At 43.7% G+C, this 24,185-nt stretch overlaps 1 protein-coding gene across 1 annotated transcript in view; it reads right to left on the bottom strand.

Annotated features, from left to right (window-relative positions):
• Positions 1-24,185, bottom strand: part of LOC115105152 (acyl-CoA dehydrogenase family, member 11) — a 68,796-nt gene that overhangs the window by 29,521 nt on the left and 15,090 nt on the right. The window contains exon 13 of the mRNA XM_029626819.2: positions 22,627-22,725. Coding sequence (XP_029482679.1) covers positions 22,627-22,725 — 99 coding nt within the window. The remainder of the gene's footprint in view (positions 1-22,626; positions 22,726-24,185) is intronic.

Here is a 24,185-nt window from a genome sequence, read left to right as displayed (position 1 = left end):
GTCAGCCACCAATTGTGCAAGTTCTCCCACTTAAAAAGATGAGGCCTGTCATTTCCATCATAGGTACACTTCAACTATGACAGACAAAATGAGAGAAAAAAAAAATCCAGAAAATCACATTGTAGGATTTTTTATGAATTTATTTGCAAATTATGGTGGAAAATAAGTATTTGGTCAATAACAAAAGTTTCTCAATACTTTGTTATATACCCTTTGTTGGCAATGACAGAGGTTAAACGTTTTCTGTAAGTCTTCCCAAGGTTTTCACACACTGTTGCTGGTATTTTGGCCCATTCCTCCATGCAGATCTCCTCTAGAGCAGTGATGTTTTGGGGCTGTTGCTGGGCAACACTGACTTTCAACTCCCTCCAAATATTTTCTATGGGGTTGAGATCTGGAGACTGGCTAGACCACTCCAGGACCTTGAAATGCTTCTTACGAAGCCACTCCTTCGTTGCCCGGGCGGTGTGTTTGGGATCATTGTCATGCTGAAAGACCCAGCCACGTTTCATCTTCAATGCCCTTGCTGATGGAAGGAGGTTTTCACTCAAAATCTCACAATACATGTCCCCATTCATTCTTTCCTTTACACGGATCAGTCGTCCTGGTCCCTTTGCAGAAAAACAGCCCCAAAGCATGATGTTTCCACCCCCATGCTTCACAGTAGGTATGGTGTTCTTTGGATGCAACTCACCATTCTTTGTCCTCCAAACACGACGAGTTGAGTTTTTACCAAAAAGTTATATTTTGGTTTCATCTGATCATATGACATTCTCCCAATCTTCTTCTGGATCATCCAAATGCTCTCTAGCAAACTTCAGACAGGCCTGGACATGTACTGGCTTAAGCAGGGGGACACGTCTGGCACTGCAGAATTTGAGTCCCTGGCGACGTAGTGTGTTACTGATGGTAGGCTTTGTTACTTTGGTCCCAGCTCTCTACAGGTCATTCACTAGGTCCCCCCGTGTGGTTCTGGGATTTTTGCTCAGCGTTCTTGTGATCATTTTGACCCCACGGGGTGAGATCTTGCGTGGAGCCCCAGATCGAGGGAGATTATCAGTGGTCTTCTATGTCTTCCATTTCCTAATAATTGCTCCCACAGTTGATTTCTTCAAACCAAGCTGCTTACCTATTGAGGATTCAGTCTTCCCAGCCTGGTGCAGGTCTACAATTTTGTTTCTGGTGTCCTTTGACAGCTCTTTGGTCTTGGCCATAGTGGAGTTTGGAGTGTGTCTTTTATACTGATAACAAGTTCAAACAGGTGTCATTAATACAGGTAACGAGTGGAGGACAGAGGAGCCTCTTAAAGAAGAAGTTACAGGTCTGTGAGAGCCAGAAATCTTGCTTGTTTGTAGGTGACCAAATACTTATTTTCCACCACAATTTGCAAATAAATTCATTAAAAATCCTACAATCTCATTTTGTCTGTCATAGTTGAAGTGTACCTATGATAAATTACAGTGGGAGTGGGAGAACTTGCACTGACTAAATACTTTTTTGCCCCACTGTACATACCCCAACCAGAAGCCATGGATTACAGGCAACATTCGCACTGAGCTAAAGGCTAGAGCTGCCGCTTTCAAGGTGAGGAACTCTAACCTGGAAGCTTACAAGAAATCCTGCAATGCCCATCGATGAACCATCAAACAGGCAAAGCGTCAATACAGGGCTAAGATTGAATCATACTACACCGGCTCCGACGTTCGTTTTGTGTGGCAGGGCTTAGACTACAAAGGGAAGTACAGCTGCGAGCTGCCCAGTGACATGACAAGCTAAATCACTTCTATGCTCACTTCGAGGCAAGCAACACTGAGGCATACATGAGAACATCAGCTGTTCCAGACGACTGTGTGATCACGCTCTCTGTAGCCGACGTGAGTAAGACCTTTAAACAGGTCAACATACACAAGGCTGCGGGGCCAGACGGATTACCAGGACCTGTGCATGTGCTGACCAACTGGCAGGTGTCTTCACTGACATTTTCAACATGTCCCTGATTGAGTCCGTAATACCAACATGTTTCAAGCAGACCACCATAGTCCCTGTCCCAAAGAACACAAAGGCATCCTGCCTAAATGACTACAGACCCGTAGCACTCACGTCCGTAGCCATGAAGTGCTTTGAAAGGTTGGTAATGGCTCACATAAACACCATTATCCCAGAAACCCTAGACCCACTCCAATTAGCAACACATCTGCCACACTCATCCTCAACACTGGAGCTCCACAAGGGTGCGTGCCCAGTCCCCTCCTGTACTCCCTGTTCACCCACGACTGCATGGCCAGGCACGACTCCAACACCATCATTAAGTTGCAGACACAACAGTGGTAGGCCTGATCACTGACAATGACGAGACAGCCTATAGGGAGGAGGTCAGAGACTTGGCCGGGTGGTGCCAGAATAACAACCTATCCCTCAACGTAACCAAGACTAAGGAGATGATTGTGGACTAGAGGAAAAGGAGGACCGAGCACACCCCCATTCTCATCGACGGGGCTGTAGTGGAGCAGGTTGAGAGCTTCAAATTCCTTGGTGTCCATATTCCCCCTTAGGAGACTGAAAAGATTTGGCATGGGTCCTCAGATCCTCAAAACTTTCTACAGCTGCACCATCGAGAGCATCCTGACTGGTTGCATCACTGCCTGGTACGGCAACTGCTCGGCCTCCGACCGCAAGGCACTAGAGGGTAGTGCGTATGGCCCAGTACATCACTGGGGCTAAGCTGCCTGCCATCCAGGACCTCTACACCAGGCGGTATCAGAGGAAGGCCCTAAAAATTGTCAAAGACCCCAGCCACAGACTGCTCTCTACTACCGCATGGCAAGCGGTACCGGAGTGCCAAGTCTAGGACAAAAAGGCTTCTCAACAGTTTTACCCCCAAGCCATTAGACTCCTGAACAGGTAATCAAATGGCTACCCGGACTATTTACATTGTGTGCCCCCCAACACCTATTTTTTACGCTGCTGCTACTACTCTGTTTTATCATATATGCATAGTCACTTTAACTATACATTCATGTACATACAACCTAAATTGGGCCGATCAACCTTTGCTCCCACACATTGGCTGACCAGGCTATATGCATTGTGTCCCACCCACCACCCACCAACCCCTCTTTTACGCTACTGCTACTCTCTGTTCATCATATATGCATAGTCACTTTAACCATATCTACATGTACATACTACCTCAATCAGTCTGACTAACCGTCTGTATGTAGCCTTGCTACTTTTATAGCCTCACTACTGTATATAGCCTGTCTTTTTACTGTTTTATTTCTTTACTTACCCATTGTTCACCTAACACCTTTTTTGCACTATTGGTTAGAGCCTGTAGGTAAGCATTTCACTGTAAGGTCTACACCTGTTGTATTCGGCGGACATGACAAATACTTTGATTTGATTTTACAGACAACAAATCTGTTGACACATTTTAGTCAATAAGCTTTATCTTTTGGTCTAAATCTTTGACCAATAACCCTCATTTTATTGAGCAAATTAAAATCAACCCTCTTATTAAATCTGAGATTATTTGTAATTAAAAAGATTAATAATAAATTGATCAAATTTGTTTGAAATAATCTTGTTTGTCATTGGTGTTACATTGCGTCACTGATACTGCTGTACTGTTCTGGCATCAGAGTTGCCCAATTTAATTGTATATGGTTTTTGTATCTACATAACTGTAGCTACACTCATTAGTAAACATTTTAAGGATATGATCATTCAATGTGATGAATCAACCTCAATTATTTCTAACGTTACAAAAACAAGAATAGTATAAATGGAAAAATGTCAGACAATAAAACTTTACACATGCATGTTTAATGTAAATTATTACTAATCCAAACAATTTCTTAGTATTATCATTAACCCTTTGTCTTTAATTATAATCTCGGCAAAAAAAAAAAAATTGCCTTTTTCAGAACATGCAGGTGCCTTGGTGGAAGAGTGTGGTAACATCTCACAGCAAGAACTGGCAAATCTGGTGCAGTCCATGAGGAGGAGATGCACTAGAGTACTTAATTGCAGCTGGTGGCCACACCAGATACTGACTGTTACTTTGGATTTTGACCCCCCCCCCCTTTGTTCAGGGACACATTATTCAATTTCTGTTAGTCACATGTCTGTGGAACTTGTTCAGTTTATGTCTAGGTTGTTGAATCTTGTTGTGTTCATACAAATATTTACACATGTTAAGTTTGCTGTAAATAAACGCAGTTGACAGTGAGAGGACTTTTTTTTTGAGTGTATATGCAAATTAAGACTGAAATTACATTCTAGCCTGAATTGTCATCTAAGGTAACACCAGTGACAAAGGCACCACAAGCATTTTTTAAATGTAATATTGTAAAAAAAAAAAATGCTAAGCTGTCCATTTATGTTGATTTATAATGTTAAGAGGTTAACTTTTCTCACTATAAATTTTGACTTTATTTTATTTTAAATAATTACAATTTGTAAAAGTTGGCTGTTCTCAAAAGCCACCATTTTCATATGCTGCATTACAAGTCACAGAAAGCACTGCCAAAGTGCTGCATGCCAAACGACAGTGCATTGCCACACACACACCTCCTCCCATATACACACACACACACACACACACACACACACACACACACACACACACACACACACACACACACACACACACACGAGCCAGACAGTGCGCGCTGTATCATATCATCACTAATGGCACTGACCAAATCTTCTACCAGCCCGAAAGTTTGTAGGCTCAACTGTAGCCTACGAGGAGTTAAAACGTTCAGTCTGGTAGAAAATTCAGTCAGTGCCATTGTCCATGCTAAGTTTCGGGTTCCAACGACTGTAGCCTAAAGAAAATGTAATATTGGTTGTCAAAAAATGATAAAGTATTCACACGCAGGGTACAGTATACCTTACTACAAAAGGACAATAGGACACACAAGGGAGTATAAATGCGACAACAGTTTTTTTTCTTCTTCTGAAATTACAGCCAATTTGCTCTGCTGTCGTGTGTTCCGTTTACAGCGCGCAGCAGAGGGAAAGTGTACAATATGGCCAGAACGCTGATTGAGTTTGACACCTCTGCCGTAAACCGTCAAGTGTGGTTAGTGTGTAGGTAAACAAGCAGACGTTATCTATACTGTATCTATCTATACATACATATACTGTATCCATCTATACATATATCTAGACATATCTATACTGTATCTACCTATTCATATTTACACTGTACATTATTCACTAAGATCAACCTCTCCTTTTCAGACCAACCTGTCTTTCTTCATCCATCACTTTATCCTTCGTTATTCTACTTTGCTCCCTACTGTCACGTCTCTACTCTATCCATCTCATGAAAAGGCCTACAAGTACAATACAAGCCAGGATAACAAGCAAAACCAATCAGGCTCATCAGTGGCATTAAAGTATCCTTTTCTAAGCTGAGCTAAATTGTCATTTCCCAAGAGGTTTAACCGAAGAGCTTAACCAATTCCACATCCTCTGATAGTGAGCCAGAGGAAAACGACCAAACAGCCATTCTACTGTACACCACATAGTCATCATTCATAATATCCCATCATAGGACCCATGTTTCAATGAACAGAGAGTCAGCCTAGGTATGAGCAGATATCAACGAGTCTTGCATGGAGTCGATGAGTCCAGATGGTTGACATCTGGGTCTGCTTGTAATGCCGGGGTCACTATGGCCTCCAGATAAGAGGCTCACCATGGGTCTGGGAGTCATTGGAGTAAATTACCACACTCCTGGAAGTGTGTTACAGCTAAAACTACAATCACCACACACACACACACACACACACACACAGTAAAGGGCTGTAGTCGTCACGGTCACACAGCTCTGAAATGTACCCCAAAGCGACTCATTTTAAAAGAGAAGGAAAAAGGAGATCAAGGGCAGAATAGAAAGAAAAAAAAAGTGCAGCAAAAAAATAAAATAAATATATATATATATACAGTATATGAGTCCAGATTCCTCCATAAAGAGAGGGTAGATTTACATGAGTCCAGGGTCAAATCAGGTCATTTCTAGTGGCACTGTTGCAGTCATGATAGAGAAGACAAACCACAACTATCCCATTTGGGAACAGTGTCAATTACTCAAATCAAACGCAGCATGGAAACGAGCTGTTTTTCTCGTTAAACATCTCCTATGGATATAAGTGGGAGAAAACATAAATGCTGGAGTTATCTATATATAAGTTGTAGGCCTATATCTGGACAATATTATGATGCAAGTAGAATTTTGAATCCTATAAGAAGAAGTGGTGACAAACTCTAGACACTGAATGTACAAAACATTAGGAACACCTTCCTAATTGAGTTGCACACCCATTTGACCTTAGAACAACCTCAATTTTTCAGGGCATGGATTCTACAGTGTCATTGCGTTCCACAGGGATGCTGGTTCTATGTTGACTCCAATGCTTCCCACAGTTGTGTGGGTGTCCTTTGTGTGGTGGTAGGCCATCATTGTAAATAAGAATTTGTTCTTAACTGACCTGTTTAGTTACATAAAGGTTAAATAAAATTTTAAAAATACTAAAATACTCATTTTAAAAGGACCTTAAATATTTGGTCTTGTCCATTGATCCTCTGAATGTCACACATACACAATCCATGTCTCAATTGTCTCAAGGCTTAAAAATCATTTTTGGATTTGTCTCCTTCTTCTACACTGATTTGAAGTTGATTTAACAGGTGACGTCAATAAGGGATCAGATTTTACCTGGTCAGTCGATGTGATGAAAGAGCAGGTGTTCCTAATATTTTGTCCACTCAATATACGCTCCCAATAATTTAAGGGGTAAGGATACAGTGATGGCGAAAATAGTGTTACGTAGGACATCAGTTACTTCATCTACTGGGACAGCGTCATCCCCAAACAAGGTGGAACTGAGGAGGACGTAAAGGCCAGAATACAAAAAGAGAGTAACCTCCCTTACATGCTGACCAGATCGGACACGTCGGGTGCGCGAGCGTCGCGAAATACATTTAGAAATCCATGTTATTCAATTATTGCGCGCGTCTGCGACGCCAAGGGCTAAAATAGAACTCATTCCTATTTCTGACGCAGATCGCGCTGCAAGTCCTGGCTCTCCCATCTCCTCATTGGTTTATAGAAGCAGGTACCCACGTGCCATCTCCTCATTGGTTATACCCACGTGAGTGACTTTAAAGACAAACTTTGTTGCCGGTTGTCGTGGAAATACAATGAAAGTTTAGATGGATCGCCATATAAATTCAAAGATGAAAAAGCCTGGAAGGAGGAGAGATGACTAGAAACGATTCGGTTGGCCGTTTTATGTGTGCATTAATTGTCGGAGTAGAGGTCCTTGTGCATTTCAGGTAAAATAACTCAATGTTTATATCCCAGGACAAATTAGCTAGCAACAGCAAGCTAGCTAAATAGGACAAATTAACGTTAGCTAGCAGGTGCAAGCTAACTAGCTAAATTGCCATACATGTTTAATGCTTTTCGACCTGTCCCCAAATTAATGTCATTGGTTCAGAGTTTTGTTTTGATATTTTAGCCTGCGCACTTGATCGCGTTTGGTGTGGGGGGCAAAATACATTTATGCACGATAGCGCACGATGGCGCACGCTCGCAGCCGGTTTGGGTTCCGTGTTAGAAACATCCGGAGCTACAAGAAAATAAAAAAAAACACCCCAAAATATAATTTCAACACTGACATTAACTCAGTGCTGTTGTGTGGCCCAGAAATATGGAGGACAACAAAAATCACAATAACAACAACTCAGACCTTCATAAACAAGTGTCTGCGATGCATCCTTAACATCAGGTGGAAACGCCAGCAAGAAAGAGGCAGGATGTCACTTATACTCCCTCTCCGGCCTCTAGGTCATCAGGCTGCTAATTAGCCCGCACACCTGTCACCATCGTCAAGCGCACCAGCGCCTCATGACACTTACCTGGACTCCATCACCTCCTTGATTATCTTCCCTAAATCTGTCACTCCCCTTGGTTCTTTCCTCAGGTGTTATTGACTCTGTTTCATGTTGGTGAGTGTTTCAAGTTTATTTATTTAAAAAACACTCACTCCCTGTACTTACTTCCCAACTCCCAGCGCAGTTGTTACACAGGAGAGCGAGCTTCCTGGTGAGACTAAAGCGAAGGGGAAACCAGCCACTACTTCCCGCCATTCTATTGGCCAAAAGGAAAGTCACTTGATAATAAGATGGATGACCTCATATCCTGGATTTGCTATCAACAGGGCTCTCATAAGTTCAAAATTCCTAATTTTTCTGAAACATGGCTTTCGGACAAGATACTCAACATGGCTATCCAACTCGATTGATTCTCCATTCACCGAGTGGACAGGACATTGGATTCAGGGAAATCCAGATGGGGAGGGGTATATGTATATACAGTGCCTTGCGAAAGTATTCGGCCCCCTTGAACTTTGCGACCTTTTGCCACATTTCAGGCTTCAAACATAAAGATATAAAACTGTATTTTTTTGTGAAGAATCAACAACAAGTGGGACACAATCATGAAGTGGAACGACATTTATTGGATATTTCAAACTTTTTTAACAAATCAAAAACTGAAAAATTGGGCGTGCAAAATGATTCAGCCCCCTTAAGTTAATACTTTGTAGCGCCACCTTTTGCTGCGATTACAGCTGTAAGTCGCTTGGGGTATGTCTCTATCAGTTTTGCACATCGAGAGACTGAATTTTTTTCCCATTCCTCCTTGCAAAACAGCTCGAGCTCAGTGAGGTTGGATGGAGAGCATTTGTGAACAGCAGTTTTCAGTTCTTTCCACAGATTCTCGATTGGATTCAGGTCTGGACTTTGACTTGGCCATTCTAACACCTGGATATGTTTATTTTTGAACCATTCCATTGTAGATTTTGCTTTATGTTTTGGATCATTGTCTTGTTGGAAGACAAATCTCCGTCCCAGTCTCAGGTCTTTTGCAGACTCCATCAGGTTTTCTTCCAGAATGGTCCTGTATTTGGCTCCATCCATCTTCCCATCAATTTTAACCATCTTCCCTGTCCCTGCTGAAGAAAAGCAGGCCCAAACCATGATGCTGCCACCACCATGTTTGACAGTGGGGATGGTGTGTTCAGGGTGATGAGCTGTGTGTTTTTTACGCCAAACATAACATTTTGCATTGTTGCCAAAAAGTTCAATTTTGGTTTCATCTGACCAGAGCACCTTCTTCCACATGTTTGGTGTGTCTCCCAGGTGGCTTGTGGCAAACTTTAAACAACACTTTTTATGGATATCTTTAAGAAATGGCTTTCTTCTTGCCACTCTTCCATAAAGGCCAGATTTGTGCAATATACGACTGATTGTTGTCCTATGGACAGAGTCTCCCACCTCAGCTGTAGATCTCTGCAGTTCATCCAGAGTGATCATGGGCCTCTTGGCTGCATCTCTGATCAGTCCTCTCCTTGTATGAGCTGAAAGTTTAGAGGGACGGCCAGGTCTTGGTAGATTTGCAGTGGTCTGATACTCCTTCCATTTCAATATTATCGCTTGCACAGTGCTCCTTGGGATGTTTAAAGCTTGGGAAATCTTTTTGTATCCAAATCCGGCTTTAAACTTCTTCACAACAGTATCTCGGACCTGCCTGGTGTGTTCCTTGTTCTTCATGATGCTCTCTGCGCTTTTAACGGACCTCTGAGACTATCACAGTGCAGGTGCATTTATACGGAGACTTGATTACACACAGGTGGATTGTATTTATCATCATTAGTCATTTATGTCAACATTGGATCATTCAGAGATCCTCACTGAACTTCTGGAGAGAGTTTGCTGCACTGAAAGTAAAGGGGCTGAATAATTTTGCACGCCCAATTTTTCAGTTATTGATTTGTTAAAAAAGTTTGAAATATCCAATAAATGTCATTCCACTTCATGATTGTGTCCCACTTGTTGTTGATTCTTCACAAAAAAATAGAGTTTTATATCTTTATGTTTGAAGCCTGAAGTGTGGCAAAAGATCGCAAAGTTCAAGGGGGCCGAATACTTTTGCAAGGCACTGTATATCTTCATCAACACCAAATGGTGTGCAGACGCTAGCGCAGTGGAAGTCTCAACCTATTGTTCACCTGTCTTGGAATATCTGATGATCAAATTCTGACCCTTCTACCACCCAAGGGAGTTGTCATCTGTTATTCTGACTGCTGTATATATTCTGCCTCAGGACAACAACAACAAACTGTACAAGGCTATAAACAACCCAGGAGAACAAGTACCCGGAGGCTGCTTTTCTTGTTGCCGGTGATTTTAATTCCGAGCCACTAAGACATGTAATGCCCAACTTCTATCAACACATCTCTTTCGCCACTAAGGATGATAAAGACCACTGTTACTCAACCCACAAGCAAGCATACAAAGCCTCCCCCCCCACTTTCAGCAAATGAGATCATGACTCTATACTCCTGCTTCCTGTTCAGAAACAAAATCTCAAACAGGAAGTACCAGTGGCATGTTCCGTTAAAAGAAATGTCTATCGAGGCGGACGCTTTGCCGCAGGACTGCTTTGCTAGCGTTGACTGGAATATGTTTAACATTTAACATTTAAGTCATTTAGCAGACGCTCTTATCCAGAGCGACTTACAAATTGGTGCGTTCACCTTAAGACATCCAGTGGAACAGCCACTTTACAATAGTGCATCTAAATCTTTTAAGGGGGGGGGGGAGAAGGATTACTTTATCCTATCCTAGGTATTCCTGAAAGAGGTGGGGTTTCAGGTGTCTCCGGAAGGTGGTGATTGACTCCGCTGTCCTGGCGTCGTGAGGGAGTTTGTTCTACCATTGGGGGGCCAGAGCAGCGAACAGTTTTGACTGGGCTGCGCGGGAACTGTACTTCCTCAGTGGTAGGGAGGCGAGCAGGCCAGAGGTGGATGAACGCAGTGCCCTTGTTTGGGTGTAGGGCCTGATCAGAGCCTGGAGGTACTGAGGTGCCGTTCCCCTCACAGCTCCGTAGGCAAGCACCATGGTCTTGTAGCGGATGCGAGCTTCAACTGGAAGCCAGTGGAGAGAGCGGAGGAGCGGGGTGACGTGAGAGAACTTGGGAAGGTTGAACACCAGACGGGCTGCGGCGTTCTGGATGAGTTGTAGGGGTTTAATGGCACAGGCAGGGAGCCCAGCCAACAGCGAGTTGCAGTAATCCAGACGGGAGATGACAAGTGCCTGGATTAGGACCTGCGCCGCTTCCTGTGTGAGGCAGGGTCGTACTCTGCGGATGTTGTAGAGCATGAACCTACAGGAACGGGCCACCGCCTTGATGTTAGTTGAGAACGACAGGGTGTTGTCCAGGATCACGCCAAGGTTCTTAGCGCTCTGGGAGGAGGACACAATGGAGTTGTCAACCGTGATGGCGAGATCATGGAACGGGCAGTCCTTCCCCGGGAGGAAGAGCAGCTCCGTCTTGCCGAGGTTCAGCTTGAGGTGGTGATCCGTCATCCACACTGATATGTCTGCCAGACATGCAGAGATGCGATTCGCCACCTGGTCATCAGAAGGGGGAAAGGAGAAGATTAATTGTGTGTCGTCTGCATAGCAATGATAGGAGAGACCATGTGAGGTTATGACAGAGCCAAGTGACTTGGTGTATAGCGAGAATAGGAGAGGGCCTAGAACAGAGCCCTGGGGGACACCAGTGGTGAGAGCACGTGGTGTGGAGACGGATTCTCGCCACGCCACCTGGTAGGAGCGACCTGTCAGGTAGGACGCAATCCAAGCGTGGGCCGCGCCGGAGATGCCCAACTCAGAGAGGGTGGAGAGGAGGATCTGATGGTTCACAGTATCGAAGGCAGCCGATAGGTCTAGAAGGATGAGAGCAGAGGAGAGAGAGTTAGCTTTAGCAGTGCGGAGCGCCTCCGTGATACAGAGAAGAGCAGTCTCAGTTGAATGACTAGTCTTGAAACCTGACTGATTTGGATCAAGAAGGTCATTCTGAGAGAGATAGCGGGAGAGCTGGCCAAGGACGGCACGTTCAAGAGTTTTGGAGAGAAAAGAAAGAAGGGATACTGGTCTGTAGTTGTTGACATCGGAGGGATCGAGTGTAGGTTTTTCAGAAGGGGTGCAACTCTCGCTCTCTTGAAGACGGAAGGGACGTAGCCAGCGGTCAGGGATGAGTTGATGAGCGAGGTGAGGTAAGGGAGAAGGTCTCCGGAAATGGTCTGGAGAAGAGAGGAGGGGATAGGGTCAAGCGGGCAGGTTGTTGGGCGGCCGGCCGTCACAAGACGCGAGATTTCATCTGGAGAGAGAGGGAGAAAGAGGTCAGAGCACAGGGTAGGGCAGTGTGAGCAGAACCAGCGGTGTCGTTTGACTTAGCAAACGAGGATCGGATGTCGTCGACCTTCTTTTCAAAATGGTTGACGAAGTCATCTGCAGAGAGGGAGGAGGGGGGGGGGAGGGGGAGGAGGATTCAAGAGGGAGGAGAAGGTTGCTAGGGTTAGAGGCAGATGCTTGGAATTTAGAGTGGTAGAAAGTGGCTTTAGCAGCAGAGAGAGAAGAGGAAAATGTAGAGAGGAGGGAGTGAAAGGATGTCAGGTCCGCAGGGAGGCGAGTTTTCCTCCATTTCCGCTCGGCTGCCCGGAGCCCTGTTCTGTGAGCTCGCAATGAGTCGTCGAGCCACGGAGCGGGAGGGGAGGACCGAGCCGGCCTGGAGGATAGGGGACATAGAGAGTCAAAGGATGCAGAAAGGGAGGAGAGGAGGGTTGAGGAGGCAGAATCAGGAGATAGGTTGGAGAAGGTTTGAGCAGAGGGAAGAGATGATAGGATGGAAGAGGAGAGAGTAGCGGGGGAGAGAGAGCGAAGGTTGGGACGGCGCGATACCATCCGAGTAGGGGCAGTGTGGGAAGTGTTGGATGAGAGCGAGAGGGAAAAGGATACAAGGTAGTGGTCGGAGACTTGGAGGGGAGTTGCAATGAGGTTAGTGGAAGAACAGCATCTAGTAAAGATGAGGTCGAGCGTATTTCCTGCCTTGTGAGTAGGGGGAAGGTGAGAGGTGAGGTCAAAATAGGAGAGGAGTGGAAAGAAGGAGGCAGAGAGGAATGAGTCAAAGGTAGACGTGGGGAGGTTAAAGTCGCCCAGAACTGTGAGAGGTGAGCCGTCCTCAGGAAAGGAGCTTATCAAGGCATCAAGCTCATTGATGAACTCTCCGAGGAACCTGGAGGGCGATAAATGATAAGGACGTTAAGCTTGAAAGGGCTGGTAACTGTGACAGCATGGAATTCAAAGGAGGCGATAGACAGATGGGTAAGGGGAGAAAGAGAGAATGACCACTTGGGAGAGATGAGGATCCCGGTGCCACCACCCCGCTGACCAGAAGCTCTCGGGGTGTGCGAGAACACGTGGGCGGACGAAGAGAGAGCAGTAGGAGTAGCAGTGTTATCTGTGGTGATCCATGTTTCCATCAGTGCCAAGAAGTCGAGGGACTGGAGGGAGGCATAGGCTGAGATGAACTCTGCCTTGTTGGCCGCAGATCGGCAGTTCCAGAGGCTACCGGAGACCTGGAACTCCACGTGGGTCGTGCGCGCTGGGACCACCAGATTAGGGTGGCCGCGGCCATGCGGTGTGGAGCATTTGTATGGTCTGTGCAGAGAGGAGAGAACAGGGATAGACAGACACATAGTTGACAGGCTACACAAGAGGCTACGCTAATGCAAAGGAGATTGGAATGACAAGTGGACTACACGTCTCGAGTGTTCAGAAAGTTAAGCTTACGTAGCAAGAATCTTATTGACTAAAATGATTAAAATGATACAGTACTGCTGAAGTAGGCTAGCTGGCAGAGGCTGCGTTGTTGACTATGTAGGCTAGCTGGCATTGGCTGCGTTGTTGACACTACACTAATCAAGTCGTTCCGTTGAGTGTAATAGTTTCTACTGTGCTGCTATTCGGGGCTAGCTGGCTAGCTAGCAGTGTTGATTACGTTACGTTGCGTTAACCTGTTGCTTCTACTCGGGACGCTTGCGTCCCAACTAGAGCTCTGGAAATGCAAATGCGCTACGCTAAATGCTAATAGTATTAGTTAAAACTCAAAAGTTCATTAAAATACACATGCAGGGTATCGAATTAAAGCTACACTCGTTGTGAATACAGGCAACAAGTCAGATTTTTAAAATGCTTTTCGGCGAAAGCATGAGAAGCTATTATCTGATAGCATGTAACACCCCAAAAGACCCACAGGGGACGTAAACAAAATAATTAGCATTTCGGCGTTACACAAACCGCACAATAAAATAGAAAACATTCATTACCTTTCACCATCTTCTTTGTTGGCACTCCTAGATGTCCCATAAACACTATTTGGGTCTTTATTTCGATTAAATCGGTCCATATAAAGCCTAGATATCGTTATATGTAGACTGTGTGATAAACGAAAAAAACATAGTTTCAAAACGTAACGTCATTTTTTAAAATTCAAAAAGTCGACGATAAACTTTCACAAAACACTTCAAATACGTTTGTAATGCAACTTTAGGTATTAGTAAACGTTAATAAGCGATAAAATTCATCAGGAGGCGATGTAAAGATCATTAGCTGTCCGTCTGGAAAAATGTCCGGCTAGAAACTCAACGAAAATATCCGGTCCTAGACCTGAAGAAATACGGTGCCCTGCATGTGTTTGACCAAGAAAAAACTCGAAGGGAAATGACAAGACTCTAGACACCGTGTGGAAGCTGTAGGTACTGCAACCTCAGTCAATTAATTGTGGTTCACCTTTATCAATGGGTTCAAGTAGCGCATGGATATATTTTCCCATTTTCAGTGATCAGTTTTTCCTGTGCTTTTCGATGTAAATGCCGTTCTGGTAAAGCCACAGCAGTGATTTAACCAGTTTTTTAAACGTCTGAGTGTTTTCTATCCACACAGACTAAGCAAATGCATATACTATATTCCTGGCATGAGTAGCAGGGCGCTGAAATGTTGCGCGATTTTTAACAGAATGTTCAAAAAAGTAGAGGGTCGACTTAAGAGGTTAAAAGAACGACAATAGCTGGCTAGCTAACCTAGGAAATCGCTCTAGACTACACAATTATCTTTGATACAAAGACGGCTATGTAGCTAGCTACGATCAAACAAATCAAGCCGTTGTACTGTAATGAAATGAAATGAAAAATGTGATACTACCTGTGGAGCGAAGCGAAATGCGACCGGATTGTTGAGTGCGGAAGTTCTGTTCGGTAGACGTTGGCTAGCTGTTGGCTAGCTAGCAGTGTCTCCTACATTAAGGACGACAAATAGCTGGCTAGCTAACCTCGGTAAATTAAGATAATCACTCTAAAACTACACACTCTAAACTACACAATTATCTTGGATACGAAGACAGCAAAGACAACTATGTAGCTAGCTAACACTACACTAATCAAGTCGTTCAGTTGAGTGAACGACTTGATTAGTGTTCATAGCATGTAATAGTGATCTTGAAAATGATCTACCCATTTCCAAGCTCCCTTGCCTTGCGAAAATACTAGAATCATTGGTCAACAAATAGCTGTTATTTTCAATCTGTAAATGTTATTCGTAATGTTAATCTGGATTCAGACCTAAACACTACTACGGCTACCATGCTAGTTGTAAATGAAATTACAAATACCTTAGATCAGTGGTTCCCAAACTTTTTATAGTCCCGTACCCCTTCAAACATTCAACCTCCAGCTGCCTACCCCCTCTAGCACCAGGGTCAGCGCACTCGGTTGTTTTTTGCCATCATTGTGAGCCTGCCACACACACACACACACACTGTACGATACATTTATTAAACATAAAAATGAGTGAGTTTTTGTCACAACCAGGGCACAAATAATAATATATTAATAATCAATAATTTTGCTCTTTATTTAACCATCTCATATATAAAACCTTATTTGTTCATAAAAAAATTGTGAATAACTCACTACAGGTTAATGAGAAGGGTGTGCTTGAAAGGATGCACATAACTCTGCAATGTTGGGTTGTATTGGAGAGAGTCTCAGTCTTAAATAATTTTCCACACAGTCTGCCTGTATTTATTGTTCATGCTAGTGAGGGCCGAGAATCCACTCTCTCAGAGGTACGTGGTTGCAAAGGGCATCAGTGTCTTAACAGGATACTCTGAGCGTAGCCCAATCCAGAAATCTGGCAGTGGCTTCTGATTAAATTAAATTGATCATATTTGACATTGTCCGTAAACTTGTTCATTTGCACACAAAAAAAAAATCATACATTGATGGAAAGACCTGTGTGTTTTCCTTGTTAATGCAGACAGAGAAGAGCTCCAACTTCTTAATCATATATTCAATGTGCGGGACAAAATTGAGGCTAGTTGCAGAGAGAGTCCATGTAATCCTAGATTCAGATCATTCAGGCGAGAAAAAACACCACCCAGAGAGGCCAGTCGTGTGAGAAACTCGTCATCATGCAAGCGATCAGACAAGTGAAAATGGTCAGTGAAAAACTTTAAGCTCATCTCTCAATTTAAAAAAATACACGAGAGTTCAGGGGCCTCGCTTTAACAAAGTTAACCATTTTCACTGTAGTGTCCAAAACGTCTTTCAAGCTGTCAGGCATTCCCTTGGCAGCAAGAGCCTCTCCGGTGGATGCTGTAGTGTACCTAAGTGGCGTCGGGAGCAACTGCTTGCACGCACATTACCACTCCACTGTCTCCCTGTCATGGCTTTTGTGCCATCAGTACAGATACCAGCATGAGCAGCAGCTACTTTTGTCTACATACAGACCATTAGTGGAATTCCCGCGAGAGAGTAACGGTTAATGTGATTGGATGTTAATTATTTGAGTATACCTGTATATGACATTGTGTTGTTATTTCGCTGAACACTAGATGGCTAAATGTTATTTTTGGCAGTGAAACGAAGCTACTCAGGCGAGGGGAAAAAAACTCACCCAAATGTATTGCCCTGTTGGAAAATAGAAATGGACTGTCTGAAAATGTGAAGACCCCCCCCCAAAAAAAAAGTTTAAAAAATTGTGAATCACATTTTTATTTGGCGTACCCCGACGGCATTGCGCGTACCCCAGTTTGGGAATACCTGCCTTGAATGATAGAAATAATTGTGCTGCCATATTTGTAGACTGATGGTTTCATAATTATCTCAATGACGGAACTCAGGCCATCAAGGTAGATGGGTTCAAATCTGAGTTCCTTGAAATACATAGAGTGGTGACCCAAGATACGATACTCAGCCCACTACTGTTTACAATTGATATAAATAACAATGTTAACAATGTAATGTTATTAGATCTAAAGTTAGTGTTAAGTGCAAACAAAACAAAACAAAACGCATGCTTTTTTTCTAGGTCCCATTACCCAGATTTACATTACATTTCTAATGACTACTTACAACAGTACACAAATGGAGAGAGTTCCTTCCTACAAATATCTTTGTATCTGGCTTGATGACAAACTGTCTTTTAAAAAACATGTCACTGAGCTGGTGAAGAAGTTGAAGTTCAAGGTTGGGATCTTTTACGGAACCAAAGCATGTCTGACTTTTGTTAATAGGAAGGAAATTGTCCAGGCCACTTTTATGTCTATTATAGATTATGGGGATATTATCTATATGCATGCTACATCATCTACACTTAAACCACTAGATACTGTTTTCCATTGTGTCCTTAGGTTGATTACTGGTGATGGTTATAGAACTCACCATTGTGTTTTGTATCAAAAAAGTGGGTTGGGCCTCTTTGTATGTAAGGAGAGAGCAGCATTTTATTGTGTTTATCTACAAAGCACTCATGCAGAAACGTTCTATGTATCTATCATCATTAATGCAATTTAGACTTGACAAATGACCAAAGCCGGTCTCAGGCTTGGAGAACACTGGAGGCCCCTTCAGTCTCCACAGTTGAGTAAAGTTGATTTTAGTTTTTTTTTGTGCCCTTCATGTGGAACAACTTCCAGTTCTGGCCCCCCTTGGTCAGTTCAGAGTTATGATCAGAGACCTCTATGTTGATAAATATGTCCATTTTTCTTCATATGTTGTGTAAATTGTATACGTTTGATGTATTTATGCAGGGCTCATCTGTTAGAGAGACCCTTGTCTCAGTATGACTTCAAAACGAAGGTCATTTTTTCAAAATAAATGTGCAGACCAGCTGGCAGGCGTCTTCACAGACACGTTCAACCTCTCATTGTCCCAGTCTGTAATCCCCCACATGTTTCAAGCTGACTACCATCATTCCTGGTCCCAAAAACTCTATGGCATCCCACCACAATGACTACCGCTTTGTAGCACTCACATCTGTAATTATGAAGTGCTTTGAAAGGTTGTTCATGGCACACATGAACTCCATCCTCCCAGACACCCTGGACCCACTCCAATTTGCATTCTGCCCCAACAGATCTGCACCAACAGACGACACATTCTCAATTGCACTCCACACTGCCCTCTCCCACCTAGAAAAGAGGAATACCTCATGTGAGGATGTTGTTCATTGACTACAGATCGGCGTTCAACCCCATAGTCCCTTCCAAGCTGGTCACCAAGCTTGGGACCTTGGGACTGAACACCTCCCTCTGCAACTGAATCCTGGACTTCTCGACCCCCGGGTGGTAAGAGTAGGCAACAACACCTCCGCCACCCTGACCCTCAACATGGGGGCCCCCAGGGGTGTGTACTTAGCCCCCTCCTGTACTCCCTGTTCACCCACACGCGACTCCAACTCCATCATCAAGTTTGCTGACGACATGACGGTGGTAAGTCCTATAGCCTATAGAGAAGAGGTCAGAGAGCTGGCAGTAAGACCAAAGAGCTGATCATGGACTACTGGAAACAGGGGCGGGTGCACACCCCCATCCACATCGACTGGGTCGAGAGCTTCAAGATCATCAGTGTCCACATCACTGAGGACTTAATATCATCACTGAGGACTCAACACCAGCTCCGTTGTGAAAAAGGCACAGCAGTGCCTCTTCTCCCTCAGGAGGCTGAAACAATTTGTCATGGCTCCTCAGATTCTTAAGAACTTTTACAGCTGCACCTGACTGATTGTATCACGTGCCAACTGTCACTTCTGTGCCAACTGTCACTTCTGTGCCAACTGTCACATGATACGACTCAAGTATCTTGACACTTGGTTTAGTTGGTGAAATACATTTGCTCTGCTGTCATTACTGTATAACACCAATAAATAAACAGCTGTAAAAAAAAATATTTGAATATCTACCAAATGCAAGGCCATCTCTAAGCTACATGTTGTGTAAAGTATACACATTTATATTATAGTCGAGAAATTACCGTCTCGGTAAGTGATTGGCATCTCTCTATATCATCAATGACTAAATGCATAATGTTCCTCCTTCAATTGAACCCGAATGCTGGAAATCCAGGAGAACCACTAGTTTCCAGGATAATGATGTCTCGGTTATTCACTCAGACCACGACTCTGTTTGTTCATGGGTTTAGAAACCACCTACATGTACATCCAATTAGACGTTGTCAAACGTGATAGGAAACGTCACTGGCATTAGAGACAGTCGTCTCCGCAAAAAAGTGAACCGTGAATTAGAGGCTTTAGAGGGAAAACAATGCGGGCACAGAATGTATTCATATCCAAAATATGTTATCCAATGCCAGAGAACATTGTGTGTTCAATACAGTGTCAACACCGTCATACCAAGTGTTATCAGATGAATCACAGGTAAATGGGCAACATAATAATATATGCCTTTTAGAAGACTTTTATCCAAAGCGTCGTACAGTAGGGCGCGCATACATTTTCATATGGGTGGTCCCAAACGGGAATTGAACCCACGATCCAGTCATTGCTCTACTAACGGAACCAGACAGGACCATACATTCTCAACTTCTCTCAGATTGAATTAATACAAGACAGTCTTTTTAAAATATTTTTTTACTCTTTAAAAAAAAATTAGCCCTTTTTTCTCCCCAATTTCATGGTTTCCAATTGTTTTTTTAGTAGCTACTATCTTGTCTCATCGCTACAACTCCCGTACCACTGCGCCACCCGGGAGGCCCTTTACAAGACAGTCTTGAAAGGGTTAAGGATATGTTCCGTGCCGATACTGAAAACAACAGGCCAGTGTTCCAAGAGAATGTTTAAATGAAGAGGGCCTCAAACCACAGTTTGTGAGTGGGGGAACATCTGTAATATGTCCTACAGCGGACAGTGATTGAGGGGGTCAGTTAGCAACATCTACAGGCATACAATGACTTCGGAAAGTATTCAGACCCCTTGACATTTTCCACATTTTGTTACATTACAGCCTTATTCTAAAATAGATTTTTTTTTAAATTCCCCTCATCAATCTACACACAATGCCCCAAAATGAAAAAGCAAAAACAGGATTTTATATATTTTTTTGTAATTCACTAAATAAAATATAACGGAAATATCGTATTTACATAAGTATTCAGTACTTCACTCAGTACTTGGTTGAAGCACCTTTGGCAGTGATTACAGCCTTGAGTCTTCTTGGGTATGACGCTACAAGCTTGGCACAACTGTTTTTGGGGAGTTTCTCCCAATCTTCTCTGCAGATCCTCTCAAGCTTTGTCAGGTTGGATGGGGAGTTTTGCAGCACAGCTATTTTCAGGTCTCTCCAGAGATGTTCGATCGGGTTCAAGTCTGGGCTCTGGCTGGGCCACTCAAGCAGGTTTTCATCAAGGATCTCTCTGAACTTTTCTCCATTCATCTTTGCCTCGATCCTGACTAGTCTCCCAGTCCCTGCCACTGAAAAACATCCCCACAGCATGATGCTGCCACCACCATGCTTCACCGTAGGGATGGTGCCAGGTTTCCTCCAAACGTAACGCTTGGCATTCAGGCCAAAGAGTTCAGTCTTGGTTTCATCAGAGCAGAGAATCTTGTTTCTCATGGACTGAGAGTCTTTAGGTGCCTTTGGCAAAGTCCAAGTGGGCTGTCATGTGCCTTTTACTGAGGAGTGGCTTCCTTCTGGCCACTCTACCATACATACCTGATTGGTAGAGTGCTGCAGAGATGGTTGTCCTTCTGGAAGGTTCTCCCATCTCCACAGTGGAGATGAAGCTCTGTCAGAGTGACCATCGGGTTCTTGGTCACCTCCCAGATCTAGGAAGAGTCTTGGTGGTTCCAAACTTCTTCCATTTGAGAATGATGGAGGCCATTGTGTTCTTGGGGACCTTCAATGCTGCTGACATTTTTTGGTAGTCTTCACCAGATCTGTGCTTTGATACATGCCGGTCTCAGAAATCTACGGACAATTCCTTCGACCTCATGGCTTGGTTTTTGCTCTGACATGCACTGTCAACTGTGGGACCTGATATAGACAGGTGTGTGCCTTTCCAAATCATGTCCAATCAATTGAATTTACCATAGGCGGGCTCCATTCAAGTTGTAGAAAGATCTCAAGGGTGATCAATGGAAACAGGATGCACCTGAGCTCAATTTCGAGTTTCATAGCAAAGGGTCTGAATACTTATGTAAATAAGGGATTTACGTTTTTAATACATCTGCAAACATTTCTAAAAACCTGTTTTCGCTTTGTCATTATGGGGTATTGTGTAGATTGCCGAGGAAAAACATTTATTTAAATTAACTTTTAAATAAGGCTGTAACATCAAAATGTGGAAAAGTCTAAGTGTCTGAATACTTTCCGAAGGCATTTAACAAGGCACTTAACAAGGCACACCTGTTAATTTAAATGCATTCCAGGTGACTCCCTCATTAAGATGGTTGAGAGAATGCCAAGATTGTGCAAAGCTGTCGTCAAGGCAAAGGGTTGCTACTTTGAAGAATCTCAAATATAAAGTATATTTTGATTTGTTTCATACTTTTTTTGGTTACTACATAATTCCATGTGTGTTATTTCATAGTTTTGATGTGTTCAATATCATGCTACAATGTAGAAAATAGTAAAGATAAAATAAAAACCCTTGAATGTGTAGGTGTGTCAACTTTTGACTGGTACAATTTTTTGTTTGTATCATTGTTGGACATAAAAGACTGCAAAAGCACCAGGAAATTAGCTCCAATTGATTAGAAAAATCGTCCCCGGCTGAATCTAGTTGATGATCCCTGGCTTATAGGGTGGAGATACTGTTTGGCCGGGGAGTAACTGGTATCTGCATCTTTGTCAAAGATCCCACAAATAAACCTTTTCATTCACTATATAAAAACTGAGTCAATATAAGAAATAAACAGTCACACAATCCTTAAAATGGCCTTTAAAAGCACAAACTCACACGTCACAATGTTTAACATGGTCCTTTCAGTGTTTGTTTGTCTTGGTTCCATGAATGAGTTCTGTAAGCCATGTGTGGCTGAGAGGATAAAATGTTTACCTCATTAGTGTGTTTGGGTAGAGAGATGAAAAGAAGCGCTGCTTTTGGGTAGTAACTGCTCTCAGGCAGTTAGAGCATTGTTCAAATAGCACGGGAGGAGTCACAATTAAGCTTAAACACTTTAGGCCTTTCTGCTTCGGTGGCATGCAAACAGAGAGAGAGAGAGAGAAATGGAGAGAGAGCCCTTCAATATTTATTCATTCGCGACTCATTTAAGAGTGTCAATGGTCTATTTTGGAGTAATTGAACAATGAATAGGCTTCCCTGCTTACCCAGTCTCCAGCTGGAATTATAAATAAACCCGGAATTCAAAAAGTGAGTGAGACAACAAGTAGGTTTTACGCACCACTGCTCCACCACTTCCTCCCGTGGACGATGTAATGGTCTTGGTCCCTCTGAAGGGTACACTCCATGTTGGTGGCGTCACTGGAGGCCACATCAGGCTCTGTTGACAGGGTAAAACGGCAGAGCTAAAATTGTGTGGGAGTTATTGGTACAGTACATGTTTTTTTTACCGACTATGTCAACTTTGGGGCTGTAGCTGCACCGCAAACAGGAAAAGCATGGCAATGTGCGGGTTAACCCTTTTCTTAAGTCTTGTGGACAGGAAACGCACCCACCCAGAGATCACTGGGTAGTGTTTAACACAGCGGGACACACTACCTCTCTGTGTACGCGTGTGTGTGAACCGCTCTTTAATTAGTCCAAACACTGATCCACTCTAGAGTGAAGGTTTCTCTGTGCACAGTAAATTCCCAGGAATGTGTACACAGAGTGTACACAGGAGTGGGAGGCTCATCTGAAATCAACCAGACCGATGACGCACACAAACACCTCGGAAACAACATCTGTGTTTGCAGGAACACAAGGGAACCTAACGCCCACTATCGTCCCTTCTGACATCATTACATTACTATTTATGTGTTCCAAATGGCACACTATTCCCCACTTAGTGCACTATTTTTGACCAGAGCTCTAACATAGCCCCAGGGACCCTGGTCAAAAGTAGTGCACAATATAGAAAATAGGGTGCCATTTGCGATGCATACAATTTCTCTGTAATGGGTAACAAACAGAGGGGGATGGCTCATTCTCAACATTCTGACTCATGGTGTGGTCCCACAGGCCTCGCTCAGAGTGTTCAGTGTCTTTATGGAGATAGCTCTACTCAGAGCTGGGATGAATATACAACCTCCTCTCCCCTCAGGTGGGGTCGTCTGAGTGGAGGCAGCACCCCCACAAGCATGCTAACAGGGTTATTACACTCGTAGAAGAGGTAGGGTTCTACCAAGAACCGTTTCGATCAGAATAACCCTTTTTGGAAGGGTCTCTTGACTTTATATTGCGATTGGCAACTTTCATAAATTAGGTGCATTACCGCCACTGACCTCGTTCGTCTTCAGTCACCCACGTGGATATAACAAATGAGGAGATGGCACGTGAATACCTGCCTCTATAAACCAATGAGGAGATGGGAGAGGCAGGACTTGCAGCGCGATCTGTGTCAGAAATATAACTGAATTCTATTTTTAGCCCTTATACCCGGACTACACCGCTCGCGTCATGTGTGCCAGCGTTGCAAAATAAATTAAGGAATCTATGTCATTCAATTATTGCACCCACACTGCTCGTGCACGTCAACGAGCGTCTGAGATTCCTATTTCTTTTTTTTACCCATTTTTTCCTCCCCAATTTCATGGTATCCAATTGGTTGTAATTACAGTTTTGTCTACAGTCTTGCTTCTTGACACAATGCCCATCCAACCCGGAAGCCAGCCGCACGAATGTGTCAGAGGAAACACCGTCTGCGACAGAGCCTGTACACCTGGCGACCTGGTCAGCATGCACTGCGCCCGGCCCGCCACAGGAGTCGCTAGTGCGTGATGAGACAAGGATATCCCTGCG

The sequence above is a fragment of the Oncorhynchus nerka genome, linkage group LG22, assembly GCF_034236695.1.
Source record: "Oncorhynchus nerka isolate Pitt River linkage group LG22, Oner_Uvic_2.0, whole genome shotgun sequence".
Classification (NCBI taxonomy): domain Eukaryota; kingdom Metazoa; phylum Chordata; class Actinopteri; order Salmoniformes; family Salmonidae; genus Oncorhynchus; species Oncorhynchus nerka.
Note: the sequence above shows the minus strand (reverse complement) of the source record. Positions and strands in the feature narration are given on the sequence as shown.